This window comes from Urtica dioica, chromosome 8, assembly GCF_054948205.1.
Source record: "Urtica dioica subsp. dioica isolate 48M chromosome 8, U.dioica_male_clone48M_v1_H2, whole genome shotgun sequence".
Classification (NCBI taxonomy): domain Eukaryota; kingdom Viridiplantae; phylum Streptophyta; class Magnoliopsida; order Rosales; family Urticaceae; genus Urtica; species Urtica dioica.
Genome location: NC_142763.1, coordinates 49,846,513 through 49,861,032, shown reverse-complemented (window position 1 = coordinate 49,861,032; position 14,520 = coordinate 49,846,513). Strand labels below are relative to the sequence as shown.

At 42.3% G+C, this 14,520-nt stretch overlaps 2 protein-coding genes and 1 long non-coding RNA gene across 3 annotated transcripts; 2 read left to right on the top strand and 1 right to left on the bottom strand.

Moving 5' to 3' along the window:
• Positions 1-747: 747 nt before the first annotated feature.
• On the top strand, positions 748-7,261 carry LOC149390010 (uncharacterized). The gene is made up of 4 exons (XM_089622794.1): positions 748-1,825; positions 2,006-2,238; positions 3,500-4,315; positions 6,668-7,261. Exons 1-4 carry the CDS (start codon positions 748-750, stop codon positions 7,259-7,261), a joined length of 2,721 nt encoding a protein of 906 aa, XP_089478920.1.
• A 2,535-nt stretch (positions 7,262-9,796) lies between these two features.
• LOC149390009 (tolB protein-like protein) lies at positions 9,797-12,198 on the bottom strand. Its single transcript, XM_089624564.1, has one exon. It carries the CDS (start codon positions 12,099-12,101, stop codon positions 10,149-10,151), a length of 1,953 nt encoding a protein of 650 aa, XP_089480690.1. The 5' UTR covers positions 12,102-12,198; the 3' UTR covers positions 9,797-10,148.
• A 348-nt stretch (positions 12,199-12,546) lies between these two features.
• Positions 12,547-14,338, top strand: LOC149390008 (uncharacterized). Its single transcript, XR_016301088.1, has 3 exons — positions 12,547-12,633; positions 13,205-14,046; positions 14,119-14,338. It is a non-coding gene; the product is annotated as an uncharacterized LOC149390008 (long non-coding RNA).
• Positions 14,339-14,520: the final 182 nt, after the last annotated feature.

Here is a 14,520-nt window from a genome sequence, read left to right as displayed (position 1 = left end):
TGTCCAAAACAATCTACCTCCACAATTTCATGCTCAACTTCATGGTCCGAGCCTCCACTCGGGTCTCGGCGCACGAGGCCGAGTCGTTCGCCCACTGTGTCGTGATAAAGCATGACCTCGAAGCCAACCCTCACGTTTAGAACAGGCTGGTCAAGATGTACGCCAAGACGGGCTATCTCTATTCATCTTTCCGCGCATACAGCGAGATTCCATTGTAGGATGTGGTGGCCTAGACCGCCATGGTCAGCGCTTGCAAGAAATGCGGCGAGCTAGGGTTCACGTGCATGATGTTCAACGAAAACAATCTACCGCCACAAATTCTTAACCGATATTGAGCGAAGTCGTTTAGTTGTTTGGTTTATGTTTGATAGGTAGCGTAGGAAGCAAGTTATTTGTTTGCTTAATTTTATTTCCCATCGTTTTACTTTCTTCTGTCGTTTTACTTTCTTTGTGTAAACGACTTGTCGTTGTTTTACAGAGAGTTAGTTAGTTTAGTTTTCACTATATATATATATATATAAATATATATATATATATATATATATATATATATATATATATATATATCTTGTACTCTGCATCTTTTTAATTGAATGAGAAAAGTTCAGTTTTCCTTTTCTTCTTCTTTTCTCTCTGACCTCTCACGAAGCTCATCGTAAAATGGTATCAGAGCACATTGCTCCGACCAAGCTTTCCTTCGTCTGATCAGATCCTTGATTTTACCTTTCTCCTTCGTCTCCTCCAACTATGGCTGAAGATCCAACGATCCATAGTTCGGCTACAGGAATTACCTCACGAAGGACTGCTAATGAAGAAACCCTAGATCCCTTTTTTCTTCATCATACAGACACCACAGGTCAGATTTTGGTTACCACAGCCCTCACTGGTGACAATTATCCCACCTGGCGAAGATCGATGAAGATCGCTTTGTCTGTCAAGAACAAATTCGGTTTCGTCGATGGATCTATCCCGAAGCCAAACGCCACTGATATGAATCGCCTCATTTCTTGGACAAGGAACAACGATATCATCATAGCATGGATGCTTAATTCTGTCTCCAAAGAAATCTCATCGAGCGTCATCTACAACGATTCAGCGGCGGCGATCTGGAAAGATCTGGAAGAACGATTCCAACAGAGCAACGCGCCTAGGATCTTTGAACTCAGACGCGCCATCATGAATCTTGTGCAAGATCAGATGACTGTGGGAATGTACTTCACCAAATTGAAGATCCTCTGGGAAGAACTAGCTAATTTTAGGCCAGATTGCCCTTGCTCGTGCGGTGGATCGAAGGATCTCATCAATTTTGTGCAAGATGAGTATGTAATGAAGTTCTTGATGGGACTGAATGAGTCCTTCAACAACGTTCGTGGTCAAGTTCTCCTGATGGATCCAATGCCTTCAATCAATAAAGTCTTTGCCATGGCTGTCCAAGAGGAGAAACAAAGATCGCTGAGCAATGATGTCCTAGGAGGCCAAGACATCTCCAATTCAGCTGCAATGGCTGTGAAAGATGACCAGAAGAAATCCACCAACAAGAAAGATCGGCCAATTTGCACTCACTGCAAAATTCCTGGCCACACAGCTGACAAGTGCTACAAATTGCATGGATTTCCACCTGGCTACAAATCAAGATTCAAGTCTAATGCCGCAGAAGGATCCACTGGTCTCAATGAGGTCAACAACAATGGAGCGACAAGCACCATGAACAACCTATCAGCAGACCAGATACACCAGCTCATCAATGCACTCTCCAACCAGCTCATCATGCCAAAAGCACAATCTGAAGGCACCAACAACATCAATATGACCACCATGAGTACAGGTTCTTATTGTTATCTTAACAGCACAGGTTGTACCGTTAAAACTCCTTTTTCTTGGATTCTTGATTCGGGAGCCTCTAGACACATATGTGCACATAAGAGTTTCTTCCATAATTTTAGGAATTTGCACAATTCCACTGTCACCTTACCTAATCATACTGTCATCCCTGTTCATCATTTAGGTGATGTTAGGATTGATAAAAACCTTGTGCTCAAAGATGTCCTTTATCTACCTGGTTTCAAATTTAATTTACTTTCTGTCAGTGCTTTAACCCGAGATTCTCAGGTCACCATCACATTCTCAGATGATGAATTTGTGATACAGGATATCAAGTCCAAGATGAAGATTGGCAGGGGTAATATGGTTCATGACCTATACGTGTTGGAAAAGGACAACAATGACTGCATCAACATGGTTACTTCTCAGACATGGCATCATAGATTAGGACATCTCTCTTATAAGAGACTTGATCTTTTGAAAAACCAGTTACAATTCAGTTCCACTAATAAACTTGTTCCTTGTGATATCTGTCCTCTAGCTAAACAGATACGTCTTCCCTTTGTTTCTCATAATCATTTAGCTAGTAAGACCTTTGACCTCATTCACTGTGATGTATGGGGTCCTTACTCTGTGACATCACATTCTGGTTACAAGTATTTCTCGACTCTTGTGGATGATTGTAGCAGGTTTACCTGGATCTATCTCCTGAGGAATAAAAATGATGTTCATCACATTATCCCTCGGTTTTGTTCCATGATAACTAACCAATTTTCTACTACTATTAAACAATTTCGTTCTGATAATGCCAAGGAATTAGTGTTCTTTGATTTTTTTTTCTAAGGCAGGTATTGTACACCAATTCTCTTGTGTGGAAACACCACAGCAGAATTCTGTGGTAGAAAGAAAGCATCAGCATCTCCTCAATGTGGCAAGATCCTTATACTTTCAGTCACACATTCCTATTGAGTATTGGTCTGAATGCATTCTTACATCTGTCTACCTCATCAATAGAACTCCTACACCTTTGTTATCTAACCAATGCCCTTATGATATTCTGTTTGGCAAGCCTGTTGATTATGATTTCTTAAGAGTTTTTGGCTGCTTAGTTTTTGCCTCAACCTTGAAATCTCACAGAACCAAGTTCCAACCTAGAGCACGCAAGTGCATTTTCATAGGATATCCTGCAGGTGTTAAAGGGTACAAGTTGTTAGATTTATTGACTAGAGAAATTTTTCTATCACGTGATGCAGTGTTTCATGAACATATTTATCCTTTTCATGATCATATGCAAAGACAAGTGCAGGTTGATCCTTTTCCTGATTTGGTACTGCCTATACCATCCACCACCACACATATTCCATATATGGACTCCACTGACCAAGCAACACACTCAAGTCAACCACATACACAAGAAATGATTTCTTCTCCAAGCCATGACTCTGAACATCCGGGGCCACCCTTGGAAGTGGAAGAACCAGTCACTGTTGTTCGAAGATCAGTAAGGCCTAGAGCTCCACCAACACACCTAAAGGACTATCACTGCAACTTGTCACAATCAACCACATGTGTACTCTATCCATCTCCTCATCATTTGTCTAAAGTCCTTTGTTATGATAATATTTCTACTGCCTATAAATCCTTTGCACTGTCTGTTTCTGATTATTTTGAACCTCAGTTTTATCATCAAGCTTGTAACTTCCCTCATTGGAAACAAGCTATGCATGAGGAATTAAGTGCTATGGAAGATAACAACACTTGGTATGTTGTTCCCTTGCCCAAGGATAAGAAGGCTATAGGTTGCATATGGATCTATACTAACAAATTTAATGCAGATGGGACTCTTGCCAGGCATAAAGCCAGATTAGTGGCCAAAGGCTACAATCAAAGACAGGGAGTTGACTTTATTGAAACTTTCTCTCCAGTCGCCAAACTGGTGACTGTTAAAGTTTTATTAGCTCTTGCTGCCTCCCAAAACTGGGCTTTAGCACAATTAGATATCAATAATGCTTTCCTAAATGGAGAGCTATTTGAAGAAGTATATATGGATTTACCTATGGGTTATTCCTTTCAGGGGGAGCAGCAGTATCAGGGTACTAGTCAGCTTGCTGGGAAACCTGTCTGCAAATTGCATAAATCAATTTATGGTCTGAAGCAGGCATCCAGACAATGGAACATCACCTTCACAAATGCTATTGTAGCTGCTGGATTTACTCAATCCAAATCAGATTATTCTCTTTTCACTAGAGGACAATCTGATACTTTTGTTGCCATTCTTCTCTACGTTGATGATATTGTGGTTGCTGGTCCTAATACTTCTGTTATTGACTCTGTTAAGACCTATTTGCATTCCAAGTTCAAACTCAAGGATCTTGGCCCCTTGAAGTTTTTTTTAGGCATTGAGATTGCCAGGTCAAAGTCTGGGATTGTTATCAATCAAAGGCATTACACTCTTCAGTTACTTGAAGACTATGGTTTCCTGGATTCCAAGCCTGTCAAAACCCCAATGGCACCTCGACATACACTGAATTGTTGTCAATGGTGCCCAAAAGAAGAGTTGTAATCTTTATTTTGTACATTTGATGTAATAAAGTCTCATGAAGACTCTTGCTTGTAATTGCCTATTCATTCATTAATAAAGTTGAAACGTTCATTCATTCTTTCTTTGTTTGAAGCTTTATGATAAAACCTTAGTCTTTTAGTCCATAAACAAACTTAACAACTTACGAAGAGACAAATGTAGATTTTCATGAACAAACTCTTCGTAGTTTGCTTAAAACGATATATTCGCAATCTTAGGGTCAAAGGACTATTGACCTCAGTACGATTGTTAGAAGAATCTATGATGTCTGGTTATGAGGCATTGAGAGTTGGGGACTCTATAGTTCTTCTAGGTACCTTCCGAAGGTACTGAATTGACCAGTGCACTTCTAGAGACAAGATAAGAACAAACCATTTAACCTCTTATGTCTCGAAGTCACTATGTATGAATTGCATCATGCTTACCTTAATCCTGAAATGAGACATGTCATTTCACACCTTAGTATTCTCATTTGAGAAAGTCAGAGTTCGGACTCACTATGTGATTCCGAACAGGGCCTATTGGTGAAGTACTAAGTTGTGAGTATGTCATGAGTAACTTTGTGAAGTTCTCATAGATATGGAATTCATGTACAAGATTGCTGAAATGCAATGTATGTCACCTCATGCTTTGTTCCTTGGAGTGTGAATAAATGAACTGGCCAGTGTCCAAATTGAGTCCTGACTCTTTTGGATGAAACAATGTGACTTGTTAGCTCCTCGTCAATACATTGTTTCTAACTTATTCACAAGCGACAAAGGAGTTGAGGAAATAACAGCTAGAAGGGTAAAATGGTAATTTAGTAAATCCCGACTAGCTTATGACATTCATGAAGGGTAAACATAGATAATATTCAGTGGATCCGCTCATTATAATTAGGTGAATTCTTGAGTAGAAAATAAATTCATTTGAACCGAGAGATTTTCAGTGTCAGCTCTTTAGTGGAGTCAGTTGGCATTAAGCTAAACTTGGAAAATGTTTGTGAACTTTTGAGTCCAAGTGTTTAGCTCAAGCTTTGTTCATTTGGGTCCATGAGGTCACTGTCACGAATCACATCGATAGGAATAGTTAAACTGGAAGCTAAGTCAAAACGAGAACGAAAATAGTCAAAAGGGTATTTTTGTCTTTTGAGACAAAATGATTAAATGAATGTCAATAAATTTTTTGACAAGTTCATTTGATGACTTAATGTCACTCGGCCATGACTTGATCATTGGGCCTCGTGAATTAATTTCATTTCATAAGAGTTTTATTGAAAATTCTTAATGGGCCTTTTTCATGTTCTCATGAATAAATGAAGAAGCTTCTAGAAGCTCCTTCTAGAGACATGTTGGGCGCCTACCCTATAGAGAAATAGGAGAGTTTATTTTGTGCATAAATGTATTTAGATACTTGCCAAAAGAAAAAGAGGAAACAAATTTGCATAAGGATGCATAAGGAACTTCGGCCATGTTGAGAGAAAAGGCAAGCCATGAACAAAATTGGAAACAAATCAAGGCTTCTAGAAGCCCTTGTTGGCCGAGTGTCTCAATAGGGAAAATAAGAAATTGGCTCATGAATATGTGATATTCTATAGAAGAGGAAACTACCTTATTGAAGGTGAGACCTCTCCTATAAATAGGAGCCTCATTTCCTCACATTTCATTCATCCAAGTTTAAGAGATTTGAGAGACTCTCTCTCTAGAACTTTGGCCGAAACTCCTCTCTCTCTCTCTCTCTAGTTTATTTTCGATTTTTCTTGTTTTGGCACCTAGGTCCTCACTCGACCTAGTGTTTAGCTCTGCGACTTCAAGACTCATTCTTAAGTCGTAGTGTTTAAAAGTGCCCACTCACTAATTCCTTTATTTCGAGTGATTTAGTGATAGAAACTTTCGTGGTTGCTCGAGGTGCCGAGGAAAGAAAGAGAGACGTGCTGCGAGGGGAGACGAGCGTTGCAAACTTTCCAAAAGCTTCTTCAAAGTTCAAGCTTCAAGAAAGGTTAGTAAACTTCTAGCTCATATTAGTTTTTAATTACATGTACTTGCTCTTTGTCTAGGTTAGTAAAAACTGTTTTTACTTGTAAAGAAATTTTTTAAAATTCCGCCGCTTCCCGAAGCGTTTAATCTTTTTCTTAAACCCTAGATCAATTCCAACATGAATAACATTGATGGGGCTCTCTTAGATGATGTCAAACACTATAGAAGTCTCATAGGACGTCTTTTGTATTTGACTATTTCTCGCCCTGATATAACCTATGCAGTTCACTCATTAAGTCAATTCTTGCAGGCACCTCGTGATACACATCTCAGTGCGGTCCATCATCTTCTGCGTTATCTCAAAGGGTCTCCAGGGCTTGGTTTGATGTTCCCGGCAGACTCACCGACGCAATTGAAGGGGTTCTCTGATGCTGATTGGTCGACGTGTCCTGATACAAGGCGATCAGTGACTGGATACTGCGTTTTTCTTGGAGGTGCCCTGGTTGCTTGGAAATCGAAGAAACATCATACAGTTTCACGCTCCTCAGCTGAGGCTGAGTATCGAGCTTTAGCGGCTGCGGCAAGTGAAGTCTTGTGGTTGAAGCAGCTTCTCCAAGATTTAAAAATCCCAGAACAAGGTCCTTCTCTTTTGTTCTGCGACAACCAAGCCGCTGTGCACATTGCTACAAATCCCTCGTTTCATGAGCGCACCAAGCACATCGAAGTGGATTTGTACTTTGTCAGGGATCATCTACAGCTGGGTGATTTCAAACTCCTACCTGTTCGAACACACCATCAACTAGCTGATGCGTTTACAAAACCACTTCCAGCTCCGGCGTTATCCTCTATCATGTCCAAGCTGTCCTTGAAGGATCTCTTTCATCCTTCCTCAAGTCCATCTTGAGGGGGAGTATTGAGCGAAGTCGTTTAGTTGTTTGGTTTATGTTTGATAGGTAGCGTAGGAAGCAAGTTATTTGTTTGCTTAATTTTATTTCCTGTCGTTTTACTTTCTTCTGTCGTTTTACTTTCTTTGTGTAAACGACTTGTCGTTGTTTTACATAGAGTTAGTTAGTTTAGTTTTCACTGTATATATATCTTGTACTCTGCATCTTTTTAATTGAATGAGAAAAGTTCAGTTTTCCTTTTCTTCTTCTTTTCTCTCTGATCTCTCACGAAGCTCATCGTAAAAACCGACTCCGAGATCTCGTCCTCCGAGGGAGTCCAAGCCCTTAACCATGAGCTCGAACAGGCCACGAAGAAGTTTAAGAACAACCAGCACGAAGAGAGCATGTAACGCCCCTCCATAGAGGTTACTCAAAAATAAGATTGAAATAAAATAAAATAAACATGTTATAAAATCAAACAACTTGAACCCGAAAACCACAACGAGACAACTTTTATATTACCAGGTATTTCACTTCAGGACAAAATCCTTGATTACACAACCACACAAAGACATAAACCTTACATTCCCACAAATGTAACACCAAAATAAGACTAAACTCTACATTTCTCATCAGAATATATACACCCATTAGTTTTCAAAAGTATAACTCATACTTACAAGATTTACAACAAAAAAATAGGCGCTAACTAGAGTCTAGAAAGCTAATTCTCGAGCCTTGTCTTAGCCAAGATGCTCCTCCCCCTGATACGTCACACTGAACGACTCCTGAGGGGGAAAAGGAAGGAGGTGAGTTTGCAAGTTTAGCAGGGAACGATTACCATCCTCTACGTTTTATGATTAGTCAATTATGATATCTTACCTGCACTGTTAGCTTCACAACGTACAACAAGTAGGTTTGTCTAGAAAAATATATCATCACATCAAAGTTAGATATATCATCACATAACAACAAAATATGATTAAGATGTATAAGTCCAGGGACTCGAACCCACGAAACCTCGTGTCTAAACGTCAGAGACTTGAACCACCAAAACGTCCTATACCAATCCGGGGACTCGAAGCCACGGAATCTAGTCTACGCAGTACTACAAGATACATATATGCAAGACATGATGCTCAAACAAACACAAATTAATGCAAAATAAAATGATCATATTCCAAATCAGGTCTCGAAAACTATAACCAAGCAGCGCGTTCGGCCTGATTATGAGGTTTGAATCTTTGATGAGAGTCAGCGTTTCTTTGGTGGGCTTGATTTGATTGTTGTAAACGTTCAATTATGAGGGGAGAATTTTCACCCTATAATAGAGATCAACTGATGTTCTTGTTTTCGTTGATAAGATTAATTGTCGTTCTTGTTTTAGTTAATAAGATTAACTAAGTATTCTTGTTTTCGTTGGTAAGATTAACTATTGTTATTTTTTTCGTTACTGCGACTAATTATTGAGATTGAGTTAACAAATTTTAAATTAATCGAAAAAATTGTATACAAGTTAATATTATTTACTCTGACAGTTAATAATATTAATGTATTATTGGAAGATTGAAATGTTATTCTAACCAATTGACTATGTTCCTAAATATGTTAATAGTTGGACTACATTTTAAAGAAGGTGTGATGTTTGAGCTACTTACTTAACCCGCTTTAAAATAAAATATAACTCCAAGCATGCTATGGTTATTTCAAGCATGCTATGTCTCCATGCATGGTGAGGGCAGACAGTTTGAGGATGAGCTCGGAATTGAGCTCGATTTGATAACTCTAAGCATGAGTTTCCTCCTACTTTCCTCGTGTCTGACCGCGGAGAAGGCTTCACGGAGAGATGATAGTGGTTTTGTACTGATTATCCGACCTCTGACCTCGTTGAGGTCTTGGTTGAGTCCGGATAATAGTTTAAACACATGTTTGGTCTCCACTATCCTGCGATAGAGTTTCGAGTCTTCGGTGCAGGTCCACTGGTGATGTTCGTAGAGGTCAATCTTCTGCCATAGATGCGTGAACGAGCTGAAGAACTGAGTAACAGACATCTCTCCTTGACGTAGGTCTTGGAGAGTGTTCTCATTCTTAAACACTCGGACACATCTTCGGAGTTGGAGAAGATTTCTCTAACTGCTTGCCAGATTTCTGCTGTCGTTGGGTAAAGGAAGAATGTTTCCCCGATTTCGAGATGCATAGAGTTTATGAACCAGGACATCACCATGTTGTTTTCTGCCTTCCAACTCTTAAACGCCAAATCTTCGATCTTCGAAGATGTAGCCACGCCTGTGAGGTATTCATCTTTACCTCGTCCCGATATGAACATGAGCACGGATTGAGACCACTGTAGGAAGTTGTGGTCATTGAGTTTGTGGCTCGTGATATGTTGGGAGAATGATTCAGAGTGAGACTGAGTGGGCGAGGTCTGCAAGGTGGTCGAAGTGGTGTTGAGGGTGGATGAGTTTTCGAAAGAGTTCACGATGATTGAATTTTTGGGCTCTGATACCATGTAGAAGTAAAGAAAAAAAAGGTCGGAAATGAGAGAGAGTGTTCCGAGGCTTTGAATGTTATTTCTTATTTTGATATGAAATTCTATCACCTATTTATACATATGGTGGATACATTAGTATAGACTAGATACATGAGTGTAATAAATACGTGTAATTATTATGTCTGGGAAATAGAGAATAATAAATATTACACAAAGAACAAGACATAGAAAATATAATAATAAATAAATGCAACACTTTTCCCATGTGAGATGAGTTCCAAGAAGTGAGGGTTTCCGAGACATGCCTGTCAGGAGGAATAGCGAAGTGACGAGGTGAAGCTTAGCTTAGGCGAGGTGACGAAGTGACAAGGGAGAGCGAACTGCCGAGCTAGATTTCAACGGATCAACATGTGAAGTCAGGCAGTGAGCGAGTCAGAATTGATCCAAAGAGGTTCATCAAACTGACCCAACAATTCTTCAGCATCACACTCCACATCACCGCCTCCTCCCAGCACCACGTCATCACTTCCCGACAGCCACGTCGGAGTCCCGTTCTCGTAGCCACTCCACGTCAGCCTCCTCAGCCCACTCCCATCCAATCTCACCACGTACAGATCCCCGTACGGCTGAAACTGATTGGGCAGCCCCACCGGCTCCGCCGAAACTCCGCCAAGGTTCGCCGCGAACAGAAGCCACTCACCGTCCTTGCTGAAGCAGACGTGGTTAATCCTCTCTCTGTCCACCTCTTCACTCGCCACATGGATCCTCCTCAGCCCCGTCCCGTCCGGCCGAACCACGTACACGCTGAACACGCTCGGATCCTCCGCTCTGTGCCTGTTCGAAGAGAAAGCAATGAGGTCTCCGGTCGGAGACCACGACGGCATAGTGTCGATCCAAGCACCGTCCGTGATCTGCCTCAAGCTTCCCCCTCCGGCGGAAAACTCGCCGTTCACGGCGTCGACGACGTAGAGGTTCTTGTGTCCGGACCGGCCCGACCGGAACACCACGGATTTCCCATCGGGAGAGCAGGACGGGAAGGCGTTGTTTCCGGTCTCGTCATTTGTCAGGATCTTGACCTCGCACGGGACGTCATCGTCGCGATCGGCGGTCAGATCTCCGGCGTCGAATGTGATCCTCGCGATCTGGACGGTCGCTTTCACTGACTCGAAGATAGGGCCGATGGAGGCAAAGATCGTGTTCTCTTCCGCAGGGCTCCACGCGCTGCAGAATACAGTCCGGCCTCTGATGAGAGTCCAGCGCTTTGAGCCGTCGGATTTCATGATCTTGAGGCCGGTCTTTTCCCTCGTGAAGCCTGGGTTGAACGCGATCAGATCTCCTCCCGGCGACAACGACGGGAAATCGCCGTTCACTCTCAGCATCCGGAGAGACTTCATCGGCGAATCCACCGGATCCAGGTTTGGAATAACGCTGTGGCCGATTCCTCGGAAGCGGTGGTAGCCGACGAGCTTGGAGTCGGAGGAGACGAAGGGGTTGTAGTGATGGATCTCCGGGTTCAGCAGGGCGGTGAGCGGCCGAAACTCGTTGGAGCGAAGATCGAAGAGCTCGATGTGGCGGAACGGGGAGCCTGGGCGGCGCGTGGCGACCACGACGCCGGTACCGTCATGCAGAGCCGCGGGAGTGAAGCAGTGGACGCCGGGGGGTGTGACGCGAACGGGAGAGACGACGGCGGTGTCAAATAATCCGGCGAAGTCGACTCTGTATACGCTCCAGCATTGGTCGTGGTCGCTGCGGCGGTGGAAGTAGATGGTGCGGTCACCGCACCAGGAGGGCCAGCCGCCTCGGTGGGCGAGGGTGAGGCGGCGGTGGGGGCGGGAAGGGTCAAAGACGACGATGGAGGTGTTGAGCTCGTTGAAGTCGCCGGCCCAGGGGGCGGAGCCGTAGGAGGCGACGGCGAGGAGCGTTCCGGAGCGAGACAGGGCGGGGCTGAAGTCGGCGCAATCGGGAGGAGTGAGCCTGACGACGTCGGATCCTGAGAGGGAGAGGGAGTAGAGCGCGGCCCAGGAGCGGAAGGGGCGGCGCGGGGGCTGGTGGGCGGAGATGAAGTAGAGCGTGGAGTCTGCGGCGAGGACGGGGCGGTCGTGGAAGAGGCTCGCCGGGGCGCCAGGGAGGGCCACCGGGGACGGCAGCCCCGCCCGGGTCAGGAAGATGCGTGGCGACCCCGTTCTCTCGGAGACGAACACCACTGAGTCGGAGTCGGCGTGAGCGAAGTTGCCGTTCAAGTTGACGGAGATGGTGTCGGTGAGGCGTTGCTCGGCGTGCTGTGGGGCGGAGAGAGGGACTGAGAAGACGTCGAAGCCGTATGACACGCGCCCCACCGTGCTGAACACCACGCTTCCACTGGGCTCCATCAATACCGGATAATGATTTAATTTAATGCCTTAAGCTGGGTGTGCTTACATAATGTGTAATCCCATCTCTTATATACACATACCTGCTTGTGCGTATTAGATACCTACATAATGTTTTTTTGGATTTGATGACCTTTTGTCGTCCAATTCCGAGCATCATCACGGACTGTTTTGTTTTGTTTCGCTACTTGCCAAGTACTCCACGCATTCACCATTTATAAACAACTCAATTTCATTTTGTATACTTCAAAAGTCTCAAAATATCTAGACTAATCTCATTAATTCAATAATATCTAATTATATTTTTGTCCAATTTTCAAAGGAAAATACCCATAATTTCAAATAAATCCACTAACTACTATTTCCCTCTCATTTCACGCCCACTCTTCATCTCTTTCTCTCTCTCTCTCTCTCCCTCTCTCTCTCTCTCTAATCCGAGCAAGTCCGACCTACCACCTCTAAGTCCGGCGTTCAAGGTTCTTCAAGGTCGAAATCCGGATTCAAAGTTCCATAGATCAAAATGACGAAAAAGGTTAGATTTTGATCTTACTTTCGTGTTTTTGTTGTTGTTAGATAGTTAGAATAATGGATTAGAGTGTGATTTGTTAGTGTTTGAAGATTCTAAACGGATTTAGAAAGTTTTATAGGAGTTAGGGTTTTCAATTTTTTGGGCAAAATCCGATGATATTCATCGGATTTTTCGGATGGATTCCGCCAAAATCCGAGCAAATCTGATGGGTCCGATGAGTCTGATGGTCTCTGATGGTTTTGGTCAAAATCCGATGGTTTCGGTCAAAATCCGGTGATTTTGGTGAAAATTCGATGATTTCGTCCAAGATCCGATGGTTTCGGAAATAATTGATTTTTTTTCTTTATATTTTAGGATAAATATACTAATAAAGTGATATTTTTTATGATAATTTTTTTAATAAATTATTGATTTTTTTTTTTTATATATTTTAGTGACAATATACTAATAAATTGTTGTTATGTTTTTATTTTATATTTTAGGAAAAATATATATTTATCAAGGTTGTTTTTTTTTTAATATAATTATGCTAATATTTTAGGATAATTATATGTTATTGGTGTATTTTTTTTAGGACAAATTGACATTCCTATGCGGGCACAACTTTGCGGGACGAATCACATATGGTGGCTCAGGTTACTTGAAGATGGTGAAGGAAAAATTCACCGATCTTGGTGCAATTGATCAGCTCGCGGAGACTCCGTTCTAGCAATTTTTTTAGGGGTCCACGCTCAACTTTTCCGCGATACTCATACACGGTCTTCTTCTCCGTAAGATTGACCCAACGAAACGGGGGGAGATACATTTCGGGTTGGAAAATAAGCGCGTGAGATTTGGATGGCTCGAACGCGTTAATAAGCGGCTTCACTATGGAAGATGGTCCGATGGTGGCTGAGCAGGACGAGCGAACGAGCGATAGGTTCGCAACTGATTACTTGAACGATGTATCAAATGTCGTTCGACGTCTTAGTAAATGCGTTTAAGACTTGTCAAGATCCGGACGATACTTACCAGCTTGGTTTTTGTGTGTTTGTCATGGGATATCTCCTCGGACTAGAACACAACAAAACCAATAACGACAAATACTTTTATATGGTTGAAGATTTGTCGTTCTGTAGTTTGCCTTGGGGAAACATCACCTGGGCCGAGACTTTATTGTTTGTCGATGAATTTATCGTGCTACTATGACAGATTTCAGGAGAAATGCGGGAAAGAGAATGTTGTCCAAAAGGAGGCGAAGTATTCGTTGTCGGAAAATTTGCACGCCGTGCAATACTGGGCGTACGAGGCTATCCCAAAGATTGGTCAACATTTTGGTAAAAATGTCGGTTTTCGAGTACTGAGGATGCATTCTTGGTCCAGCACCTGGGTTGTCACCCGCAAGGATGACGTCGAGAAGATTTCAGTTAAAAAATGGTAATTACTTTGAACTTAAATACCTTAATGTCTCTAACTTTTAAATATTTATAACTGTTTGTTGTCTTGTAGATTGGCGTTCTTCAGATGTTGAGACCACGACCGGAGAGCGCCAAATTTTCAAGCTTCTAGAGACGCAACCCAGTCAATCTCTCTATCTGACAAAAGGCGAAGACATGGTTGAGCCACGTAATATTGAAAAAGAGATTGACTTAGTAGAGTCAACGGCGAAATAAGTCGGCGTACTCAGACAAGCCGAAGATGACGAAGAGGATGACTTGTGGGGTGAAGAAGCCGATGATAAAGAAGAGATGAGTTCGACTCAGATACAAATTAAAAAAAAAACAGTTTGATGATGTTCAATAAATATATACTAGTTCTCTTTTATTTTTTTTTCAAGGTCGTTGCCTACTAGTACATTATTATTTCAAGTATAAAGTTGATTCTTTTTTGGGTCCATTAAGTATATAGTTA

Excerpts from the sequence above, each read along its gene's own strand:
- LOC149390010 (XM_089622794.1), top strand. The coding sequence starts at position 748 with ATGGCTGAAGATCCAACGATCCATAGTTCGGCTACAGGAATTACCTCA. Across the intron at positions 1,826-2,005 it reads TATGACCACCATGAGTACAG|GTGATGTTAGGATTGATAAA; the intron begins GTTCTTATTGTT and ends TTCATCATTTAG. Across the intron at positions 4,316-6,667 it reads GTTTCCTGGATTCCAAGCCT|GCACCTCGTGATACACATCT; the intron begins GTCAAAACCCCA and ends CAATTCTTGCAG.
- LOC149390009 (XM_089624564.1), bottom strand. The coding sequence starts at position 12,101 with ATGGAGCCCAGTGGAAGCGTGGTGTTCAGCACGGTGGGGCGCGTGTCA.